Here is a 25,474-nt window from a genome sequence, read left to right as displayed (position 1 = left end):
ATCATTTAGTTCCTTTTTTTAAGATTTCAGGATTATTTTTACAAGCCAGTTTGAAATTGATAGTGTTTAAAATTATTTCGACAAATAAAAATACAATGATATAATGTATTCACTGTTTAATTTTCAAAATAGAGAGTCCCTGTGGGACACCCTGTATATGATTATGCGGATTGTACAATATGAATAGCCAACTTAAACTTAAAATGCCTTCCATTTTTGTACCAACAAGTTTTCCATTAGCGTTGCTAATTTGGACATATTCTCGCCCGGAAAATTTTTCGTCAGGGTTGATAAATAAGGGGATGATGACAGCTAGCCTCCGGCTTCGTAAGATCTAGTGAAATTTCCGTCGGCGTCTTTTTTTGCTTATGCATTTCTGCATGATAAATGTCATTTTTGTTAATACGGAAATATGAAAATGGAAACGACATCGAACTGCGAAAACGCAGTTCGACACTCCATAATTATATCATCGAAAGAGCTAACTATCCAATCCAACGTATAAATATAATCCATCACTTAGTCGCCTATACAAAAACCAGAGATATTTGACAGAACTTATTTCTGTAGGTGTCAACAGATCTATAATACCTGAACGTCAGCTGTATAAAGTATGATTAATGCACCCTTAGAGAATATTTCCGAGAGATTTTTTTCGAATCAAGCGGAGAAATAGAAACGGGAAATACTTAACCTTTAGAGTAGAGCTTTCTCCGGTAGTTTTTACGCATTGCTGGGAAAACGTATAGGTAGGTATATGGCGTTGCAATTTTTCAAGGAATTAGGTACGTATAGTGCACAACGCAATTCGTTTCAAAATTGTTCAGGTATTAATCAAATCCGGAAATTTTTCGCTGTCGCTGCAAGATATGAAGAAAATGTTCAATGGTTTTTAGTAAGAACCAGCGATTACAATAAAAAAAGACTAGTGATGGCACAAACGGAATTTAAAGTACAAAAACTTTCGTTATTAAAACTTTATGTCCGTTTCAAGTAGAATCTTGCCTGCAGAAAATTTGCTAAAAAGGAAAATAATATACATGGTTTTTCTATGTTACGGATGGCGAAGTTAGAACTGAAGTTTTAAAATTCCAAATTTTCCCAAAGCAATTTAAGTTTCCGAGGGAAAATGTTATCCACGTGCATTCTACTTTTTCGAGGTACGAGATGTCCGCTAAGTAGTGCATAAAATGAAAACATCTGAAATCTGTTTGAATCGCAAAAAAAAACACGAATTTGGAATGCTCCCCGATTTGGAGTTATTAGAATGCAAAACGTTGTGCATTGTGAGTCAAAAAATGTTCGTCAATTTTATATTTGAGTTTTTTTTTGGCTCATCAATTATGAGTTTCTACTTACTATAGTGACGAGTCTTAAATCGATATTTTGAAAATATTTTTTTTAAATGTCAGAATGATCTTTATTACTATTTTACTGTTGATTATTATCTATTGTCAAAAAAATGCATTTTAATTAAAACGCTTGTTTAGCTTAAATTATAGTTTTTTAGTGGAGGATTCAATTGATTATTGAAGTAATTTTGATGCTAGCTTCAAACAATGAACTGAGAAAAAAATCTGTTTGTTTTTAAACTCACCAAAGACAGATGAAATATTTCCATCAATTAATCTTCAATCGAATAAATAAGTAATAAGTAAAATTGTCGGCCATAATTATCGAAATCGATACAAATTCATTGAATAATAAAGCGGAAATGTACATCAAATAAATGCATTTTGCGCTAGGTAAATTTATAATTCGAATTTGTTTGCAGAATGAGACGTAAATTCGTTGTGCTAATAAAATTTGACCGTAACTTCCGTTTAATCAAGTTCAAACTGGTTTGCCGACGTAAGTTTATTTTGAATATGCGGTTCGATCTTGAAGCAATGCGCCAGTTAAAAAAGCTAATTATTCCAGACAGTTTGGCAATATTTTATCTGGATCATCAACTTCGGAATGACAGAATCATTTTTTTTCTACACTGTACGTTTGCTTTGACCACTTGGCACCGGTTAACTCGACCTAAACTCGAATGGAAGCTAACTTTTCAATAGAAAAAGACAGTTAGTAATGCAGGTTCTTTCCTCTCCCTTGTGATACATAGATAGATAGAAGAATGCTCTGAAAAGTGCATACAAAATTCAAAATATTTTAATCTTTTTTATTGCTTAATAGCAGTAGCATTATTTAAAAAAAGACTTATTGTAGATATTTAATACAGAATGTTTATCACAGCCCAAAAAGAAAGGTAAAGTCTGTTCATAGATATAAGAAAGTGACTAACTGATACGAATTAAGGAAATACCCGGGCAAGCTGTAAGAATGAAATATGGCCGAACAGGTCCATACTTTGCTTATAATTTAATTATTTGGGGTTTTGTGAGGAAAGATACAAAACAATGTTTATTTATTTATGTATGTATTTATGTTTAAATCTTAAATAAAATTACAAATTATTTTTATTACCTACTTAAATTACTTAAAATTATTCACATAATACATCAGTATCACTATCGCTATCATCGTCTGTTCTAATTATTATTTGTTATATATTATTTGCAATATGGATATACGATTTTTCTGCTTTTTCTATATGTTTAACAGAATTTGTCCAACTTTGTGGAGGGATGTTAAAAACTTCGGTTTCTATAAGTTTGAGGATATTGGAGTTAACACGGGGAAAAACATTTTTCAATGGTATTAAATATACTAATATACAGTGGTAAGGTGTAAGGTGTAATGTCGTTATTATGCATGTAGTATTGGATTGTTGCTTTTGTGTCACATGGGGAAGGGGTTTTAGTCAACTATCTACTGTGATAACTTGCATTGTCCATTACAATGACGCTATTAGGAGTTTGTTGTTTGGAACTAGTTTGTTTTTAAACCAACTTTCAAATAAATCAGCGGTGAGAAAGTCCATTTGGAATCCAACGATCTTTAGAGCCAGCATGCAAAATAGTTATTGTTTTACCTCTTTTTGATGGCGTGTTTGTTTTACATTTATCAGTTGAGTCAACCCAATCCTTTTCTGGGGTATCACAAGTGTCGAACCAGGTTTCATCCAAGTAAATAATTGGCCTTTGTTGTTCTCCGTAAATCCTATTGTTTTTTAGATATTCCAGTCGCCATTTCCGAATTCTAAAAGATTCCATTAAAACTTGCCTTTTGCCAATTTTTTAAAATCTAAATGCCACATTTATCACCGGTTTCATCTTTTTCAAGCCTCCCAAATAAGATATCTAATGTAGGTACGCTTTGTTCCTCGTATTTTACGCCGTATTATATCTTGACCACTTTCATCTACACTCGAAAAAATATCAGCATCGCTTCTTTTTTTCCTCGCTGAAATGGGATTATTCACAATTTTCACAATTCACAATTTGTTGGAATTTTCGTCAATGTGGCCGTTTCTTCTAAAGATGCTGGCTTGCTGGCACCACGTTCAACGAGAGTCAAATAAACATTGTTTATAACTTCCTTAGTCTCAATAGAATAGTGTATTCTACATTTGGGAGGGAGCATCTCCTGAAATTCAGCACATATTTTGCATAATTCGCACACGATTCAACACACGCTGTATTACACACGAAATAAGAATAAACTTAAACTAAGTAGTATACCAAACCAAAGAATGTTAAACACAGGTAGGTATAAAATTATTTTCTATTACGGACCACAATTTTAACTGAATTTAAATTCCGAAACTTTAGGTAATAATCTTGTTGCATTGTATGTTAATGACCACCCTTGGATAATCAAAAGCAATTGATCACTTTCTTATATCTATGAACAGACCATACCCATTAACAGTAGATTTAACCCAAAAAAAACAAACATTTATGCATTTATGTGCCGTTAAAATTAATCTGTAGGATAAAGAAAAGAATACCCATTACTACCCGTTTCCCTCTAAATTTAATTTGCGACACAATCGATTTTGGCATTACCGCCACCATTACAGTTGGGATCGAGTTCACTGCTTGGCACTGACTTAAGCAACTATCACGCTTTACAACTTTACACTATTTACTACGTTTATTATAATCATCTGATCTATCGGTTTAATTGCTGAGGACACTTTTCATCGTGCCCACTTAGTTGCAAAAACTATACGAGAAACCAAAAAAGCATCGGTTTTTTTAACAAAGACGCACCAAATTTCATTAATTCAGACGACGGAAGCCTTGAATAGTAGAAGGAAGTGGGACGAGCGAAACGTGTATTTTGTTTACTTTGTATTTAGAAATATTCGTTTCAAATCGGTTTGCGGCATTTAAATAGGGCGTGTAAGCACGCCAATGAATAAATTAGCGGCGATACTCTATTTTCGCATTTGGAAAATTCAACAACTCGACGCAGTCGAGATTTTTGGGCCGCACTGTCATATTTGCGGCTTTTGTCTAATATTTGGGCGTTTAACGCAATAATATTTCGCGGAAAACAACACAATGCGCTGCGGTACGTCATGAAATCCATAATTTCAGTTTTATAAAAAATATTAATTAACTTGATTAAACGATTACTTTTAGACACCGTCATAATCTACACATAAAACATTGAACGCAGTTTTATTGTTTTCATTATTCGAAAATGGTAAAAAAAAGTTGTATATGTAAATCCATGGAAAATTAGGTTTAAATTCATTTTATTTTAATTTATTTCCTTCTTAATGCACGTGACCAATTAGATATTTTGAGAAGAAAAAAATCTCCGCGCAATTTTTTCAGGCCAGCTCAAAAGGTGGTTGGAAATTTTTGCGCATTTCCGCCAAATGAAACTAGAACCGAAACATTTTCATCATGTATATATAATGCATAAAAGTAACACGACGCCATTAGAAATTACATTTCATACTTCTCCTTTTTTGACGTAATTTGACGAGGAAATATGTAGTGGCAGTAATTAGCGGAGTGCGTTTTCGTAGTAGCCTTTTACGAAATTTGCTCTTTATAATCGGACGTAGTCCCTCCCCTTCATCTCATAAAAAAAATCGCATCAGTTGCTTGGAAACCGCATTAGTTTAGGGACATTTCAATCCATATACCAGTTAAAGTTGGGTAAACGATAGTTGGTAAAATTAACGCAAGAGTGCGAACTAAAATATCTGATTTACAGTTGAGAAAGCCTGTTTCCACTCTATCCATTCCTGGGGCGGTGAAAAACTCCAGCAGGGATTCGGCTGGAGGTAAAATGCAACAGGAAGAGGGAACTGGAGTGGCCTTAGGTGACTACCCAAGGTTCATGGAAGACCGAACAATAGGCACAGGCTACAAAGGACCATCGTCTGGTAGCTTGAAGCACAAGCCTAACGTGGGTTATAGGTTAGGAAGGCGCAAGGCCCTATTCGAGAAACGAAAAAGGATCAGCGACTACGCTTTAGTTATGGGGATGTTCGGAATTATTGTTATGGTTATAGAAAATGAACTTTCAAGTGCCGGAGTTTATCGTAAAGTGAGATATTAATTCTACAATTCATTCCGTTTCTATTTGTTTGTCTGTCTAGTCTATGCCATAATCTACTGCCAATGCAGATAAAGTTGACGGGTTAATTTTTGATTGTTTCAGGATGAATTTTATTCAATTGCGCTCAAAACTTTGATATCTGTATCGACTGTGATTCTATTAGGCCTCATCGTAGCCTATCACGCTTTAGAAGTTCAGGTGAGGATGTTTTCTTAAGTAACGTATACGTATTGCTTTCGAATGGGGAAGACACTCCATCATGGCCCTCCCCTAGCGTTTTCTAAAATTCCCGGCATAATCGAAAACATTGTTACGAACCAGCCCAATATCTGGAATGTGGACGAATTATTTACCAATCAACTCGTAACGTAACAAATGCTAGAGCTTGCAACATTTACCGCTTGGTGCTGTTTCCATTGGACCTCCGCCGCCCAAATACGCAATAATTCACGAAGTTTTATTTCGGCAATCTCAAATTTCGTTCAAACTTTAAGTAAGCATCCATAAAATTCCGTAAATTTATTTCAGCCGATGGAGTAATAAAAGTTTCCCTGGTTATGTATCTTAGAAATGCCGTCGCCGTAATTGAATTTAAGTTTCACACTACTACAAATTCATTGTCGATTGCATAAAAAAATGGTTAGCGTTGTTAACGGCAATATTCGCCATTTCTTCACATTCGACGGACTATTTTCGTAGTTTACCAATACAATGGGAAGAATTCCATCGGAAATTTTTAGAAGCGACACTGGGACACGAAAAAGGAAGGTTTTGTAAAAAATTGAACTGAGGAGGCTTTTACTTGATGAAAATCCATTTATCAAAATAAATAAAAACATGACATGACAATTGTTTCGATAACACCGTGTCTTTATCAAATGTTCCATGTCAAAATATATAATTTCATGAAAATCTGAACTTTTAATTTTTATTTATTTTGGAGGCTTTGAAATCTATATTCTTTGACGTTTATCTCCGATAATATATTTTAGCTTGTCTTTCAAACTTTTTTTGCAAAAAATAACGATTTTAGAAATCTATTTCTATGATTTCTTCTTCAATATATCTTTGTTCTCTAAAATATATTCCAGCCTTTCACATGTGATAACATTCATTCGTAGTTTTTATTGTATTTTCACATTTGACCTGTACCGAATAGCTCAGAAGCAACACTTTGTTGGCAAGAGCGTAGTTTTTTTAATTGAATTTTGATAATCTCTTGTTTGAAATATATTTTCTATTGTTTTATTACAGTAGTCTGTGAAAGTGTTTCTTTGAGATATTAGAATGTGTCGTGGAATTTTTTGCATTTGGAATAGGTACACGGCGATAAATTTTATATAAACGAGAATTACGTATTTCATTGGCATTTACATTTAAATCGACTTTCACTCGGAGGAGGGTGATTTAGCTGTTCAGACAAACTGCCACTGTTCTGATAAACAGAGGAAAACGACACCATAAATCGGCGCGAATGGCGCCAATTCTATCTCATTTTATTCCACGGATGTTGTGTGTGTCAACGAACTCTGTAATTTTCCATTTTCTATAGAGACCTGAAAACGTGATAACGTACGTGTTCAACTAGACGGTAGCTGCGATTCAAATTGATATTTTAATTTAAAAATCCCCGAGCACACTAATATTCTGTATGGGACTCGACTAATGGACAGACAGACAATATATCATCTATTACTTTATGTTGTTTTGGTGTAAATGGAGAGGATTTTATCGATTTCTGCATTCTCGAATGCGAGTAAATACAATCGAATGCGTGTACACTGAGCTGCTGCTATATAATTGATAAAAGCCAACATGGGGAGGTTTTTCCTGGGTTATTTACATGTACTTCGTAAAAAACGTTCTCGGTATTTTTATAGAAAAATAAACGTAAGTTTTTAATAGAGATCAAATTTCGCACACCACTAAATACAGAGTATTCTCACAACCTCATGAAACGTATACTTTTTACCTTGAAATATACGGGAACTCACAACAACTCCCCTCTTAATTTTTAACTCCCGTTAGCTTTCGATCCGTGACGTCACGCGGTAAAAAGATGACGAAACTGTTAAAGAATGTATCGGCTTTATAAATTTAATATGAACATTACGAATCCAATCGATCGTTTTAGCTTTGTGCTTGCCGACGATTTACAAAGTAGTTTCTATCTGTACCAAATTTTTGCAAAAGTTTTCGCGTCGACAACAATGTAAATTTCTTCTTGTGTCATGTAAATTTTACAACTCTTTTACGTTCTGCTCTCTATTAATTCACGCCCCATATTAAGAGTCGTTAAAACTGAAACAAGTAAATTTGCGATCACCCTATAAAAGTACGAATGCGCTTCACACAGTTAATTAAAAAATGGGCGCTTTACTTCCGTCGTTAAATTGTAATCCTTCAAGACTACAAATTATAACACTAGGCAAAGTTTTAAAATTAGCCGCAATCCCCGTCGCATTTCATTAGAATTAGTGCGATAAGTAAGTCAATTTATATTAATTTGAATTTTTAATTTCCACATTTTACCAGTATCTTTAATCGCTTATAAACGGTATTTAACTTTGTTACTATTGCCGATATTTACGAAATAGTTTGCCGTTCCATATTTCCATTTACATGCTTTTAAAATTTTATTGATATTTATTCTGTTAAACAAGCAGTAATCGTGAAAAGGAAAGGTCAAAACATTAGTCAGAAATAAAATATTTACGTGACTTTGTGTAAGACTTATCGACCCATAGACTTCTCTCAATATGGCTTTAAACCGTTAAAGGCGATATCATCCCAACAGTCACTATGAGTATGTTAAGCTTGAGTTACAAGTTATATAACGCACATTATCACGAAATTCCATTAAACTCATTTCCATCATCCGTAACACTTATAATAATTATAATTAAATTTCTTCTCCAACACTTTTAAATCAACAATATAAATATCAAGGAATCAGAATGGAATGGGTTGGTGACCTGTGTCTAAATAATTTCTCCCAAAAATAGTGAATCTCAGTGGTCCCAGCATAATGAGATTGACATGAATGAAGAAAAGACTAGTAACTAGACTGACAGCAGGTGAGAATGCAAAAATATTTGGCATATCGCTAGAGAATGGTCTAAGATGGAATACTCCCAGTATTTGTCTGCTAAGATGATTCAAACAATTGATTAGCATCGAAACACTTAAGTGCTACTACTATGGAACTTGTCATCATGCATCATCCTATTTTTAAAAGTCTTGGTGTATCAACTCAACCCAGTCTTCGCATCTGGTTCAGCTTAACAAATATTCAATAAAACAAATTTCATCTATCTACTAATACGTACTATCACGATCACAATACAAGACAACCATATCATCTGAGACATAATAACTTTCCGTACTTGTGCTTCTCCTTAACTACGTTATCTAGAAACTCGGAATTTAAATCTCACCCTTTTTTAAAAAAATTTTGTACCTCCGTGTTCCGAACATTCCCGGAATCCTATCTAGTTTATTTTAATGTAGATTGGTTGGTAGTCAATTTTAAAATTACCATAATTTTTCGTTAACCCGTAATCATTTGTTTCAATTTTTTTAAAATTCAGTTGGTTGTGTGTGATACGATGTCTGAACTTAATTTGTGAAATTGTTTTATTGTTATTTTGTTTTTATTCTTTGGCCAATATATTGCTGCCTATTTTATATTTTTAATTATCTTGTATCGTATCGTATTATAGAAGGTTGTTCAAAATAGAATTCTTTTCTTCTAGTTTACTATATGAACATTGGGTCGAAAGTCTCTTTACAACTCCCTCTACAAATATGGGGGAAAAACAAACTTTTTATTTTATTTCATAAAAATAAAGAGACACATTTTCTCTGTTTTTTTGGATGAATAGAAGAGATTAAAAAACAAATTACGCAATGGCTCTTGTTATTTTTTAAATAAAACCTTTACTCATTTACGATTTATATCATTTTCCTTAAATTTTGCGTCTCTTTGTCTATTGGCCAGTTTTTATCGTTTCTTTTACCTTTGCTACTTAGTATTTAGCTAATTATTTTATTATTTAAGATTTTTGAGAGAAAACTACAAAAACTCCATGAGATTAGGATTTTCCGTAAAGACATTCCAAATCTTAAAGTTCCACATACGTGTTGAATAAAAGTGAGAGTTTATACATAGTATACGATATTGCTTACAAATGCGGAACGACGGTGCAAGGTGCTACAGTAATTTTAGTGTTCACATCATACTATATTTTAAAGTTTATAGCGGATAGGTACGCCTTGAAGGGGTGCTTATTGCCCATAAAATTCGTTCTACGCTTTATAAATCAACACCTTTTATAAAATAAAATGTCACATAAATGTTGCAACTGTACAACAGCGGTTTAGGACTAGAATGCGATTATTGTTGATTTAACCAATTACTCGTTTTGAAATACCGAGCCAACTAAACTCACGCGTTCTGAATGTTTTATGTTATCCTGTAGATTGGTCTACAATCAGCAGATTATTATTGCTATCCCAAAAGTTGGGCCTGCGTTTGAAATTGGGAGAGAAACTCGTAATTGAATCCAAAACTTTCATGCCGAATTACAAACGCGATGCCAGAGGTCATGCATTTATAACGTAAAAAGGAAATGTTGGAAAGTTGCAAGCGTTAGCGTTTGTTGTTTTCAACCTAAAATAATATTAATTTAATTTTCAGCTTTTCATGATAGATAACTGCGCGGACGATTGGCGGATCGCGATGACGTGGCAGCGGATATGTCAAATTTCCATGGAGTTAATCATATGTGCGGTGCATCCGATACCTGGACATTATAGATTCGTGTGGACTACGAAATTAGCAAATAAAAATGGCGGTATTGGTTCAAAGTGCGTTCCGTACGACGTGCCGCTGTCTTTGCCGATGTTCCTTAGACTTTATTTAATCTGCAGAGTGATGTTGTTGCATAGCAAACTATTTACGGACGCATCGTCGCGCAGCATCGGAGCATTAAATCGGATAAACTTTAATACGCGATTTGTGCTCAAAACATTAATGACCATTTGTCCGGGTACTGTGCTGTTAGTGTTCATGGTTTCCCTTTGGATCATCGCCAGTTGGACATTGCGACAGTGCGAAAGGTGAGCGTTTTATTTTTATTGCAGTATGCTGAAATATGGATTATTTGAAATTGATCGAAAACATATTGAGAAATATCACTCAAAAGGTCACGCTCGCATGCAAAAATGTTGTCTAAAATATAAATAAATAGCTGTAGAGGGAACACATAAAACTGAACGATAATAAAATTTCAACTATGGCTAATAGAAAAAACATCATATGTACAATTTTATTTAGAGGTTGGGAACAAGCGGGCAGCTATAATACTTCAAACAAAACAAAATATTTTGATACCAAGACCAATTAAAATGTAGCATAACTTAGGTTAAATTTAATTCGTTGTGGTATTTTCCAGAAAACCCTTTTTCGTAAGGTGTTATTTTTACAGATACATCTTTAAAAAAAATGTAATCATTTATTGACAAAGTAAATGATTGCATGTATATAGTTATTAAACAATGAAAAGGTAGCAATGCATGAAGTAGAATTGAAGGAACTTTTAAAATATTATTCGTCATTATCGTCAGTCGGTCCTGATGATAAGATTACACATATCCGGTTCAAGAATTTTAGTTGCAAATTTGAAAAAAAAAAGCAAATTCCGTTGAAAATTACTCCAAGACTGTTAGAACATTTCAGCTTTTGCTCTTCGAATTCCAAGTTCAAATGGCCTTGACTGTGCCAAATTAACAAAATTTATAATTTAGAGTTTTATGATTAAGTTCGTTCATTATCAACGCTCGTAATCAGCTCATCGCCTAAGGGCGCGGCCCTGAAAAATCTTAATTTATTTAAACTTCGATGAACGTATTTAAAAACTCCTTGATAACAGCGTAAATTATGATAAATTGCAGACTTGAACGTTAATAAACTGTTTACTAAATTCAAGCGAGGAATAGATGGATTATCTTTTAAGCGTGTTAAATATAAATGAACTCTTTCAAGCATTACCCCCATCCTTTCTAAATATTTAGCGTTAGCTACTCAGTTTCCTTTACCTGTAAAAATTTGGAGTCAAACTTATAACGAATAGAGGGAGAAGGGATAACTGTGTATTGCTGGATCTTCCTGAAATTGACCCCTATTGCGAGTTAGATCCCCACTGCAATTTGCAAAACTTATTGTCGAGTATTTCAATACACGATAATTGAACGAATAGTTTATAGGACAGTTGTCGGATATGTATATATATACACCCGGTTCACGTTGTTTGTATTTGGTGTGTACGATGGTAAATCAGTTCTCATTCGTTAATAAATCATTTACTATACGAATATGAATGCGTTGTCGTTTAGGGATGTCGATATGCAAATCGATTCGGTGAACCGGTAGAATAGTAAGAGAATTTCCTCAAGTTAGGAACCAGATCGCTGAAGTACATTTGTGCTAAATTTATAGCACAAAAACCGTGTAATTTGGTTCGTTCCTCGCCATTTTATTATTTTACTCAATTCTTCGCACCGGCATGTGTCTTGTTATTTGTTTTTCGTCGATGCTGTGACAAATGAAGGTAGTTCGGTTCGTAATGACTGGCACTTGAAAAGTTTAAATGAAACTCAGCAAAAGTTTTTTGACGTTAAATTGGCCGGTTTTGTTGGTCGACATAGAACGAACGGTTCGCGAAAGCGGACACGTTTGTTTAATCAAAAAACCGAACGGCTCTAGAACTATTTTAAATTGGGAATTTAACGGTAGAAAATCAAAAAAGGCGGCGAATTTTTATCGGCCACTTTGGAAGAAATAAATTTCAGATAACGCTTTGTGACGGCGAGTGGTATTTGTGATAACGGATTCTACAGAACCCATTAAGTTTTAGACCGATAAAATGCATTAGTTCTTGGCTTCACTCGTATCTAGCATTGTGAGATTGCATATAATCTAGCACTTTCCGATTAACCCAACATTTTCGGTTAAATAATGGTTGAGCGGGCAATACAGAAAAACCATTCATCATTCAGTGTTGCTTTTTTTTAATTGTATGGGGGATTCAACCAAAAATGTATAAATAACAGTTAATCCAACAGGAAACAAGTTATTTTCTTTATTTTCAAATAATTGCCTTCTTTAATTGAAAAAAAAAATGTGTTAAAACGTTAGGCTTAATTAAAATAAATTTTTGCCTACCTTTTTTTGCAAAAATAGTTTTTTAAATTCTTGAAGTTTATTGTAATAAAAAGCATTAATCGAATCAAATGGTTTTCCCTTTTCCCAGTTTTAAAGATTCAACTTCAATTCTCAAAGAAATCCTGCGAGGCTTACGTGTGTATATTTAAACCGTATAATTCCAAGTTTAGCCATACGTTGAGTTTAATTAGAAACTGCAGTAATTCCAAACGCGGGATGCAAATAGGCCATTGTTTTATTTCCATCTTAACCATTATTGCATATCATTTGCAGCATCTTTATTTAATCATCTGGTTAATTAAACCGTGTTTGTGTTTTAGGAGGAATCTCTAAATTTCCTCCGCCACGCATTTAAGCGAAAATTTGAAGCGGCGTTGTTCGATAACTCGAATGCCGTAAATTTATCAATTATCTGAAATTTATGTTTAGTAATGGGGATGAATACTACCACGTCACGATAATATCGTTTCGGAAGAAACTAGGTAGGAATTTCCCAAGTTAAAACGGCGATTTTCTTAATTCGGCTCTATTAACCCCAGCAACGACCCCACCGACTAATTTCTTAAATTAACAAATCGAAAATTGCCACTTCGTTACTAGTATTTAACAGTTGACCCCATTCCGCTAACGAGTTGTTTTTTTTTGCCTTATTGCGAATCGAAATAAAAATACTTCTTCTTTCACAACAATAAAATTATTAGTTTAAGTTGAAGGGTAGTTCGATGATTTGACGCTAATAAGATAACTCGAAGTTTTAGCTTCAGGGATGTTCGATGAAAAGAGTGACCTTTTCCCAAGGCAACGGATTTTGTTTCACCGTAGTCGTGGCGAGGGAGCCATTTTTGTAATTTTTTTTATTCTTACACTACTACATCCAGCATCATGCTGGATGAAGAATGTTTTGTTTCAGACAAAAAAAATTGTTTACTAAATGTTTCTGGTGGTTCGAAGAAATATAAGAATCCCCATTACATTTGCCTCACGTTTCAAATGCGCAGTTGCGACTCCAGCTTAGATAAAGTTCACTAGCTGAACCTAGTGCGGCAAAAGTTTCTCCCAATTTACAACATTGCTACGGGGCTTTGCATCGCGACCCCACTTCGGGTGCGCAGAACCCCTTAAAAGGATCGGGGCCCCACGGGCGTTTTTGAGGTTATGTTCGTCCAAACCCCCATTGGTTATCTACTTTGATGGTAGCTAAAGTTAGTTAATAATATTATCAGAATATACAAATACTGAGATTTTAATGAAATTTGAATTTGAATAGAGTCTGCTAAAATCCATATCGAATTAATATGCCACTTTTATTTATTGTCGTCTATTGTTGGTTTCAGATTCCACGATGAGGAACATGCGAACCTTCTAAATGCAATGTGGCTTATCGCGATTACCTTTCTCAGTGTGGGATTTGGTGACATCGTCCCCAATACATACTGCGGAAGGGGTATAGCAGTAAGCACGGGTATAATGGTGAGTTCTCGGTCTTAATTTACAAATGGTGGTAGTTTGAGGAAACGAAAACTTTTACAACACGCGTTAAAAAGTTAATGGACGTGGAAAGTCTTTCAGATCATAGCACGAAGCTGTAAATAAAAAGACGCGGATAAGAATTACGCCAATAGTAGTTCCACGTACATTAGAGCGATAAACAAACGGTATGTTTTAAACCATTTGAATCTTTATTGCTCGTAAAAGTGATAAAATCTCGAGACAATTTCAGATCGGCTTAACTCCTTTAGCGAGTTTTATCAAAATGGCATAAACGAAATTTATTTACTCCCTTGCGCGGCAAAACATACGATTTACTACATTTCGTGTTGTGTTTAAGAAAAAGTGAAAATCATTTTCGTGTCTAAAGCTGCCGCACTTTCCAGGTGTAAAGTACGTCAGATATTTCATGTCACTTTTTTTTACGTCGGCGTGTATTATTTCCTAATGACCAAAAGCAACATATTATACTAAAATTTATACGGCGTCCTGTGTAATATATTCATATAAATTTTATGTGCGTGATTTACAGCGCTGTTTCTAACAAAAGACATTTTCTTTTTACCTTTGGGCTATTATCTTATACAATATGTGCCTTTTATAACCTCGCTATTCGCCACAGATTTTTGATCGGAAGCTTTGTCGCTTCTTAACACCAGCAAAATACGTACAAAATACACATTTTCGCTATTTGCAAAAAAAAACGATCTTCAGAAAAATGAAAAATAATATTTTAATATTAATTTAATCAAATTTCCGAACTTAGGTATTATAAGATTAAAAACCACTCCACATCTCTTTGAGCTGCCAAGAGAATTTATGAAATGTTTCCCATTTAAATTGAAGCAACATGTAATTCAAATAGGACTGGCAAATCGTCTACATATTTTCGATGTAAAAGCAAAGTAGTCACGTTTCTTTATTACGTATAATCCACCCGGTATTTGTTATTATAATATTTTTATATACTTCTAGATTTATAGAAAAAAACTGCAGTCGTTTCAATATCGACTCTACTGATCTTACGTTCACAACTAATAAAACGTTGTTTTCCTGGTTTTTATTTAACTGTAAACCCCACACCTGACACTAAAAAGCTACGACTCCATTTGTGTGTAAATACCTATTTACTCAATATTTATGGGACTGCTTGAATTTGCCTGGTTAGTCACAGTTTGCTTTAAGTACCCAGGATTTGCGATTCTTCTCCGTTTCTGTTTTGTTTTATGTTCTCAGCGCTCAAAGCAAAACGGTTCTCGACCGCGTTTTATTTGATTTGGCAGGCCATTATTGAGATGATCGCGACCATCCTAGTTACGATCCTTGAAAGCAAAAAAACAGCTCATAAAAACACCATCAATTCCGTCAGCCGGAAAAATTCACTTAACTAACTCCGCAATTGCGGCGGAAAGTAAATCAAAATGAAATCAATGAATAATACATCGGCTAATCCCGCGGAACGTTAAAACCAAAATCTAAATAATTAATTTTTAATTCGGGATTTTTCGTCTTGATTGAAGTTCGAACGCACAAGAACGTCAAATGTAATTTTCAACGGGGAAAGCTGATTATACGATACTGTAATGTAAATTTTCAACGAAACGGAAATCGGTAAAAAGGATTATAGTTGAGAATTTGTGTCGGAATACATCATTATAAATGGCGCGTGGGAAATGATTTTAAATTTATTCGAACGAAATTTCTATTCGATTTAAAAATAAAACTAAATTATATTTTTTTAACCCTTATTTATCCAATTAACGATTTTAAGTAACTGCTGATATTTTAATGAAGAAATGGTTTTCTACACCAATTTGTGGGACTATTTCTAAGCTTTTCTCTTTAAAGATTTACCTCCGGTTTTATTACATTCTAGCAATCAACAGGCTTTTTTATTAATATTATATTTTAAATGGTGAAATAATATGTTATTAAATATTGATGGAAAAAACCAACTTTAGAATTTCCAGAGCCTTCTGAGTAATATTTATATTTCTGATATTTATATATCCATCGAATATTTCAATTTGCATTCATTTGCTGATGACACTCAGCTATTTTACTCCTTTGATCCTAAATTATTTTGCATAACTTATTTCTATATTCCTCTAGCTACAACCTTCAACTTAATTTCTCCTACTTCCTACTCCAACTTCTTTTCTCCTAAACCTAACATTTAAAAAGGATTCCAAAATGTATTTAACGGTGAATGTTTGAAAATTTGGGTTGATAATTTCAGTTTACGGAAACTTTTACAGTTTACTTGGTTGAACTATGGTAGTTTTCGATTTAAACATTTAAGGGGTTAAGCGGGGTAGCTTTTGCTAGAGTTCGCCTCCTCTCTACTGTATATTTATTTATAACAATATACAACAATAAAGTCAATGTATTAATAAGTAAAGTTTTGAAAAAATAGATTAATTTTGACCTTGAAAAGTAATTGCGGGTCTTCTTAATTTTTTGCAGCGTTTTTATGTTAGCATTTTGGATTAGTTAACTGTTATATATTTCTTTATAGGGAGCAGGGTGTACAGCATTACTAGTAGCGGTAGTATCTAGGAAATTAGAACTCACGAGAGCCGAAAAACATGTTCACAATTTTATGATGGACACACAGTTAACGAAACGGGTAGGTAACAAAATGTATTCCTTTTTTTTTAATGAACTTGCGGCAACGGAAAAATTTATCAAAGCCGATAGGAAGTTCCGAACGGAATTTCATTTGCCGGAAACGCTTTTCTATAGAGAAGCCGAAAATTTAAACGTTTCTCCTGCTTTTAATGGCGGCTTCGAAAACGACACGCGCGCTATTCTAAATGTTTTTATTTATTGAATTTAATGCAGATCAAGATCAAGAATCAAATACTGACACCGCATGTAGCGCTAGACCCGTTCGATTCGTCCCACGCGAGGTTAAGTTTTATTCAACAGTTTGATGGTGTTTCTATGTTTTAGTTAAAAAATGCAGCAGCGAACGTGTTGAGAGAGACGTGGTTAATTTATAAGCATACAAGGCTAGTGAAAAGAGTGAACCCCGGCCGGGTTCGGACTCATCAGAGGAAATTTCTGCTTGCGATTTATGCGTAAGTTTATTTTGCGATAAGTCTCGGGGCATTAAAGTATTTGTTTCAGATTAAGAAAAGTTAAAATGGACCAAAGAAAATTAATGGACAACGCCAATACAATAACGGATATGGCCAAAGTAAGGCTTACGATATGCTCTGTTGTGAAAATTGCCATACGCTTACCTTAATCTATTTTTAATTGGTTGGAATCCGGGCCTTTATAGGAGGTTTATCCCTGATTTGTTAAGGGTTGCCATTGCCCCTTGCTCGATCAAATGTTAACGTTCCCTCCCATTCGAATGCAAAAACGCAGCGTAAAAATAATGCCGTTACGTTGTCCGTAAAATAAATATGGAAATCGATTTCAGATTACGTTTTAATTAATCATGTAGAATAGTTTGTTCCCAACACGTGGCTACGTTTATCAATCATTTCAATAGGAAATTAACAGCCCACGTGCGGGTTTCGAGCTAGTCTACTGTTGACTCGAAATTTGATTCTAACGTTAAGGCCTAATCGCGTTTGATCAAAATGGAAACGTTTGGTAACATTCACAAAGCTTTTTATGGGGTTTCTCCGTAGATTCTTGGTATTTGAACCCAACACAGAAATATAAATTCCTGGAAGTGTAATGTAATGTTAAACCCATGTGGATGAATGTGTGCTGGATATTTTATTTTACGTCTTTAAGATGTCAATTTTATTAGCTGGACGTCCATATTATGTTTAATTTATTTTTGAATGGACATAAGTGATAGTAAAATAATCGAAAATGGCTTATATAAATTAATTGATTTAATTTATTAAAATATCAATGTGAAGATATGAAATATTCAATCTTTTTTGTTAATAATTTCTACAAAAAAATGTTCGAAAAGGTACGGACAATAGACGTATCCTTTTAATATCCAAAGGAGACTGGACGTCGGATAAGACATGAAATTGACTGATTCTCCAAAATAATTTTGGTTTATATTGTGCTACATAGTATTAATGATTTTTAGACACAAAACACCGTTTACGAAATAGTTTCCGATATGAGCACGAGGCAAGACACTCTGGAAGATCGGCTTACTAACGTGGAAGAAAAATTGTCTGCCCTCCAAGAACAGTTAGATCTTCTTCCCGATTTAATTGCCGCACGAATACAAACTCAGGTACGTTACGCTCTTTATATGGCTTGTAGAAGGAATCAAAACCACGCTAGAAGATGCTCACGGAAATACAGTCAACGGGAGCACATTACAATTACCAAAGCGTTTTTCATTGACCTTTTCTATTAAACAAGTATTATTATTATCACGGAAAATCATCAAAATAGTACCAAGTGGCAAATGCTAATGGGAGCACTGTTTTTTGGATCTCTATATGGTAATGCTTATTTAGAACAATTTTTTGGAAATTTTGGCTAATTTTAATACTCTTTCATCTCCATAAAGATTACTTCCATTTTTCATTATTTCATGTTTCAATTTCTACCTACCTTTCGTGGCTACGGTGCTTCATTGATGTAGGAGTAGCTATAATTTGACCGCAAACGCACGAAATCAAAAAAATAATGTAATGTTGAGCCGCAAGATATCTAGAACTGTTTTGACAATAGCGGCAGGGGAGAGCAAAACTGCCATCTTCAGTTTCATCCAACGTGTGCAATAATTTTAATTGTATAGCAAGAAAAATTCTACACACCCTGTAATTAGTGTTATTATTAATAAAGTCTTAATCCTTCCACCCTCTCAAACGTTGGCACTAGTTTCCCTTTAGCAATTAGCACTGGCAACGGCAAGAGCAAATTTGGAATCATCCTTCTCAAAGTGTGAAATAATTTACATTTTATAGCAAGAAAAAATCGAACAGCGACGTAATTTTCTTCACCCAGAATCGGCTGCCGGACTTCAACAAGCAAGAAGCGTCCCCCCCGCTTGCCCCTGGCCCGGTCCTGCTTCTATGTCGCCTCTGGGCAGAGCTGCCACCTCAAGCGCCGCGCAAAGCTAGGATTAAGCGTTTCGTATTTTGAGTAGAACCTCCAAAAATTTTCCTTTTTTCTCGAGGGATGTTTCGGTACTTACTTGGAGCGAAATTTAAATTTGTAGGACAAGTCTAAAGACTGACCAAACGCGATTATTTACCTAGCAAGGCCGAAAACGAAGATGGTGGACACTGGATGCGGGATACCAAGGTAATTTCAAGGACACGTAGCATTAGCATTTTTTCAACTTATGGTTTATACAAACACGAATTGAGGGTCAAAGTTTCGAAACTCGTCTTCCATTGTGAATGCGTCGTTTGTATACATAGTGTTGCTGAAATTCAAGCCAAACGCGCTTACTAAAAATCACGCGGAGCAAAATAACCGAACAATATACCGAGTAAGCTTATTGGATAATTATATTCTGCTTAAAAAAGTTGCTTTTGTTCAAATTTCTCTTTCCCTTTTCCCTCCACTTTTAGCGATTTGAATCTTGATAAACGAATGACTAAAATAAAGATTCATTCTAATTTGACGTTTCTCAAAACTCTCTCGAGCTTTTATTATGGGTCATATTCCATCCTTGCTAGCGGCTCGTTTTTTTAATCAGCAGTAGGAAATTAAAAAGTAGCTCCCTCTCCACGCCCCTTCCTGGTGGATTATCCACCCATTCCCTGTGGGAGAGACAGAGGATAACGACGAAACACAATTCGGCTGTATTTTAACGAATAGATTTTTTTTTAGCCACTGAAAGTAAGTACTCTCACATCCTGCTCTCGAAAAACATTAAGCTTATGTATCCGCGATATAATATATGGGGAGCCGCGAGACACGAATTGTGTTTGACGCCCCGTATACATAGAGACATATCATTTGATTTTAGGCTAAACTGGTGCTGATATAATTCTTAAGTGGATACTGAATACGAATTTATAGAGCCAGATAATGCATGTTCCAATTTTAAGGTAGGCTTAACGGGAGATTTATCATAGGTAATAGTTATTTTATATCGTTAGCGTTTAGATATTGGGCTTGAAAGCTTTAAAACGTTATCGTAGAAGTATATCGTTACTGCGCAAGTGCTGATTTAGTGAATTGGATTTTGTACCGTTTTAAATTATTTTTTGCCTACTAACGAATGATTATTAATAGTTAAGCGTTTTTATATATTTCTCTAGTAGACTATTACTACGCGTAAAGAGGACACATTTTCTAAGTAGGTATGTAAGCTTATTGTTTTTAAAGACGAACTGTATAGAAACCTATAAAACTCATTTTAATTAAAATTTTAGGAAAAATAATCGACAAAGTATGATAATTAAACATTTTTAGAACCTTAATTATTGTATAAAATAAATATACAGTATTAGCCGTAATAATAATAACAAATTTAAAAAAACTGTTTAATTCAAGTAGCATATAGTGTTTAACGAATTAACAAAAATATTCATAATTCTAAACGGATTAATACTATAATCATATAACAAACCCATCACCATTGACAAAACAAACTATCGTCCTGTGGACACACCATATACCATATACATATTTTTAGTGTATGTATAGCTATCTCCATCTAATCCTAGGAATAATGAGAGGCAAATTTGAAAATTTACGTACCGCCTCCTTAATAGTCACTGTTTGAACTAATAAATAATCAAAAAGTAACATAAGATTCTACACAAAACTGCAACATTGGGACATATTCAAGTGCCAATATAAGTAAGTAACGTAACAATAATAATTAACCTTTACCCTAGGAAATGAATTATGTGCCATTCTGTGCCAGATATAAAGACGCCACAATGTAGTTTTGTACAAAAGTCGGAATGGATGCAAAAATATTTTTAATACTTACTTACCAGATATAATGTGCGAATTCATATTACTTTATAGGGGTTGTTTTGAAACATCACAAAACGAACGCAATCAAAATAATAAGAAACATGCAATCCACCTCACGAAGCAAGACAAAACAATCTCTATACCGTCTAATTTGTTTTATATGATTATAGTATTTCTACATAATCAACGACAAGGGCACTAGCATAATAATACACGATATTATTAACATCATATAAGACAATTCATGCTTTTGTTGTTTAACAACGTTATGTATTCGCTAAAGATGGAATGGCATAATTACCTCAATGGGTTGCTAAACTTGGTTAATTAGGAATATGTAATTTTATTATCTCAAGATTTCCCCTTTGGAACCGGGGGCGTGGAACATACGAACCAACTAGGTATCACGTATTTTATGTAACTTACAAACGCCATTTCATGTTTAACATTGCTTTATTTGACATTCCAAATCGAATACGTTTTTTTTTTTAAATAACGCCGATATGGATGAACGAAATTAATTTCAACCGACACTTTTACCAAATCTGTGTCTACCGTTTCAGCAACTAAAATTCAACGAGAAATAAAAAATACACGAGCATTGTACGTTCTGCTTTTATAAGTTGTCGTTCCCAAGGCATTGGCACAACGTTTTTGGATAAATTAGCATTACAATATAGTGAACTGTTTTTCGAAAAAAAGTGTAGCGTATAGTCTATTTTTTTTTGTCTATAGTCCTCTAAAATATAAAGTTTAAATGAATCCCCTTAAAGAACATCCTTTCAAGGAGTTATTTATAACCATATGGTACTTCCAAAAGAAATGTCAGGTTTAACGCAATATGCAAACTTGACACTCCATTATTGCCCAGTGTTTTATTTTACACCAGCTATAGACTTGTGCTTAATGATAGAAAATGGACATTGATTTGTAAATATGATTAGTTTGCGATCCAGTTTCCGAAGTAAAACACTGGTTCAACTTAGTAAGAATAAAATCGGTGGTTATATACTGGTGTGATATAGTGTACGGTGCACCTTAAAGCATTAAAAATATTTCAGAGGTCCAAATTGTTAGAGTTTTTCTGCAATTTCACAAGTTTTATAAACATATATTATATAGTTTAATATATACCTAAATATACAAAACATAAAATATATTATATCTGCATAGTTAGCCTGTTTTGAATTCCTTAGTGTTGTTATATATTTTCGAAAAAAAAATGCAGTTACATGTTATCCTACTCAACGAATAAACTACTAGTTTCATAGATACGATGTGTTTTGTTTTTTAATTTTTCATCACACTGTTTTTTCGACCGCTAAATTAAAATTATAAATATAAATGCCGCACTGATAATTAAAAAGTATGAAATGGACGAGCAGTCTCCCGAAGACATCATTTGTTTTCTGCGATGAGCTTGAAGCATTTTGGCAGCTATATCGCCGGGTGGCTCTAAGCATTCAAATTCACAACATCTCTCGCGTACTCGAAATTTTTTGCAAAACTAAAAATAGACAATCTCTAGCTAACACCCCAGAAACAGAAACACTGATATTTTTTTGGACATTTTTATTCCTTAACTTTGATTGAAATTTATTTAATGCAATCAAGGAGACACTTTACGAAAAACAACATTTTAAATGGATGAGTAATGGTATTTTTGGATTTTACTTTATTTTTTTAAAAAATTAGGCCAAATTTAATTATTATATAATAGTAAAAATTTATAATTTACATATGGGTATACAAAAACTGTACCCATCAAAATATTTCATATTTCGCGAGCTTAATGCATTGTTATTTCAGCAACCTTAATGTAATAGAAATAAAAATTAACAGAATACATTCATAGCGACCCACACCCACATGAAGATGTGAGGTCGAAAATTCTTAATAACTTTTAACAAAAGCAAAATTTTGGTTTTGTTTTTTTACAAATTTTACCGAATAATGTAATAATAATATATAAAAAAATCGGTCCCAAAATCAGATACTTACGTACGGTGGATCGCAATATATAGCACTGCACCACATGGGCTCGCTGTGATAACATACGCACATGGTACAGACGGCCGGACCTGGGACATATAGTATCCCATGCTCTATAGTTTTACCTTGGAAATCCGTACAGTTTTCTTCTAACTGCGCTGAAAATTGCGTCGAAAATATCTCATATCCAAAAGTGGCATTAGTAATTTACTTTTGCCATTGTTTTTACCTGAGAAACGAAGTGAACCAGCAATCAAAATTATAAATAAAAAATTGCACATTGTTGTTAGGTGAGCGAACAACCAAATGTATTTTGCATCGACGTCGCTAGACAATGAGAAGATAATTTGCGATGGGGGAGCGTGAAATTGATAATATAAGTGTTAATTTTGTATTTAGTTGGCAATTGTCGCACGTGCAAAATAAAAGTAAGTGAAGCGCGTTATAAGAACAATAGGTTTTTAAAAGATTAGTTTATTTTATTACCTAAAATTTAATAATAATTTTTTAATATACAGCTATTTTAAATGTAGTATAAATTTAGCATTTATCATTTAGCCCTGCGTAATATATCAACCGTCTGAAGGTGCTTAGTTGTGAGTTATCCTGTAATATATAAGTCTTTTCACTTTTTTTCTACTTGATATATTTAATTTTTTGGGCGACTGGCCTTCCTTCGTTTAGCCGATGGAAAAGAATAGCTTGACGTTGTATGACATAGTATCATTTTGAACAACGCAGATGACCTTTTCATTGTCAATGGATTGGATTTTTGGGTTAAGACGTTATTCAAAACGCATCATAACGTTAGGAAATGTTCCGTTTACCACTTTCTTCACTGGGAATAATATCTCTGATAAAACAACGGCCGATACTGATAATAAGAACGAAAGGCCGAAGAACATTTTCAGAAATTGCACCTACTTTTCTTGGAACTCGGCTATATTCCAACGGCAAGTTGTTTAGGTTATGTTTTGAAAGTTGTTCCTATATTTAATAACAAATATTCCAGACTTCAAAAGTAACACACCATTAGGAAGTATATTAATTAATACTAAAGATCAAGTGGATGCAAATAAAGAAAAAGTAGTCGATGATGAGGAAACTAAAAAGCAAAGAGAAAGGTCATGGAGAACCATGAAAATTACATTATGGGTTTTTGGTATCTCGTTTACATGCATCGGAACATACTGCATTATTAGCTTTGGTGCCCCTCAAAAAGATTCAAATGGTATTCCAATACGCGATGAATTTTCAGATAAACCAATCCTCAAAGCCTATTTAATGAGGACATTTAAAGAATTGGAATATTATCGTAGGGTACGTCATGTGCTAAAAGATATTATTATCTGTGTCGTAAATCCATTGGCGTTAGTTTTATGTCCTGTTTGATGAATTAGTTTTGGAGGTACATCAGCAATATTCAGAGTTAAATAGGTATTGTAACTACATTCATATGTACGGGAATACAAAATCAAACTTTAAAGAATGTCGAACTGTCATAATTTAAATCTTTTATACTTTTCGCCTATATTTTAGCTAATTAAAGAACCATCACGGGACAAATTATTACCAGACCCTGTGCAGTATCCATACATTCAGCCAAAGTATACTTTGGTGCTTGAATTGACAGACGTTTTAGTACATCCAGATTGGACTTATAATACCGGATGGCGTTTTAAAAAGAGACCTCGTAGGATCTTTGAAATGCAACATGAAAAAGCCAAGGCTAAATTTAATGTTTTTAGATTTGGATTACTTCTTAGAGTCTTTAAAAGATCAATTTGAGATAGTTATTTACACTGCTGAACAAGGAATGACTGTTTTCCCTTTAATTGAAGCCATTGATCCTAAAAATCTTATAGCATACAAATTAGTGAGGGATGCAACACATTTTACAGGAGGCCATCATGTGAAAAGTTTAAATAATTTGAATAGAGACTTAAGCAAAGTGATATGCATTGATTGGAATGAAAATAATCTTCAATTCAATAAGGAAAATTTATTTCATATAAAACGTTGGATCGGCAATGATGATGATGCTATCCTCATGGATTTAGTAAACTTTTTAAAAAGTGAGTTATTTACAGTTTCGTAATTGTTTCTGCCTAGAATACAAACAAAAATGGATTGTGATTGATGTCTTTTATTTGTAGCTATTGCCATGAATGACATTGAAGATGTTAGAGAAGTGTTAAAAGTTTATAGTACATTCGATGATCCTATAGAAGCCTTTAGGGAAAAGCAAAAGCGATTCGCATATGAAATAGCTGCTCAGGAGGAGGCCAAGAAAGAACAGGAAAAGAGTAGAGTGTCCCGATGGTCTCCCACGTTTTTAAAAAGATCTTTTTAATATAACGGGTTAGATAATTAAGGAAAACATTATTCATTGATTTGTAACATTTTTATTGTGTAATTTAC

General features: G+C 33.8%; 2 protein-coding genes across 4 annotated transcripts in view; both read left to right on the top strand.

The window, feature by feature from the left end:
• Positions 1–22,376, top strand: part of LOC132708561 (small conductance calcium-activated potassium channel protein) — an 85,386-nt gene extending 63,010 nt beyond the window's left edge. For 2 of the 3 annotated variants that reach the window (XM_060680930.1, XM_060680932.1), the window contains 9 exons: positions 5,122–5,457; positions 5,572–5,667; positions 10,169–10,590; positions 14,029–14,164; positions 16,701–16,811; positions 17,138–17,265; positions 17,315–17,384; positions 18,252–18,404; positions 19,087–22,376. In XM_060680930.1, coding sequence (XP_060536913.1) covers positions 5,122–5,457; positions 5,572–5,667; positions 10,169–10,590; positions 14,029–14,164; positions 16,701–16,811; positions 17,138–17,265; positions 17,315–17,384; positions 18,252–18,404; positions 19,087–19,242 — 1,608 coding nt within the window. In that variant the 3' untranslated portion in view covers positions 19,243–22,376. The remainder of the gene's footprint in view (positions 1–5,121; positions 5,458–5,571; positions 5,668–10,168; positions 10,591–14,028; positions 14,165–16,700; positions 16,812–17,137; positions 17,266–17,314; positions 17,385–18,251; positions 18,405–19,086) is intronic. The other variant, XM_060680931.1, reaches the window with a different exon arrangement.
• Positions 22,377–23,816: 1,440 nt separating this feature from the next.
• Positions 23,817–25,424, top strand: LOC132695669 (mitochondrial import inner membrane translocase subunit TIM50-C-like). The gene is made up of 5 exons (XM_060660075.1): positions 23,817–24,006; positions 24,066–24,373; positions 24,593–24,746; positions 24,802–25,128; positions 25,210–25,424. Exons 1-5 carry the CDS (start codon positions 23,868–23,870, stop codon positions 25,404–25,406), a joined length of 1,125 nt encoding a protein of 374 aa, XP_060516058.1. The 5' UTR covers positions 23,817–23,867; the 3' UTR covers positions 25,407–25,424.
• The last annotated feature ends 50 nt before the right edge of the window (positions 25,425–25,474 follow it).

This window comes from Cylas formicarius, unplaced genomic scaffold, assembly GCF_029955315.1.
Source record: "Cylas formicarius isolate icCylForm1 unplaced genomic scaffold, icCylForm1.1 PGA_scaffold_12__32_contigs__length_19106922, whole genome shotgun sequence".
NCBI lineage: Eukaryota > Metazoa > Arthropoda > Insecta > Coleoptera > Brentidae > Cylas > Cylas formicarius.
This window is presented reverse-complemented; position numbering and strand designations above follow the sequence as displayed.

Excerpts from the sequence above, each read along its gene's own strand:
- LOC132695669 (XM_060660075.1), top strand. The coding sequence starts at position 23,868 with ATGTTCCGTTTACCACTTTCTTCACTGGGAATAATATCTCTGATAAAA. Across the intron at positions 24,747-24,801 it reads GCGTTTTAAAAAGAGACCTC|ATTTGGATTACTTCTTAGAG; the intron begins GTAGGATCTTTG and ends TAATGTTTTTAG. Across the intron at positions 25,129-25,209 it reads TTTAGTAAACTTTTTAAAAA|CTATTGCCATGAATGACATT; the intron begins GTGAGTTATTTA and ends TTTTATTTGTAG.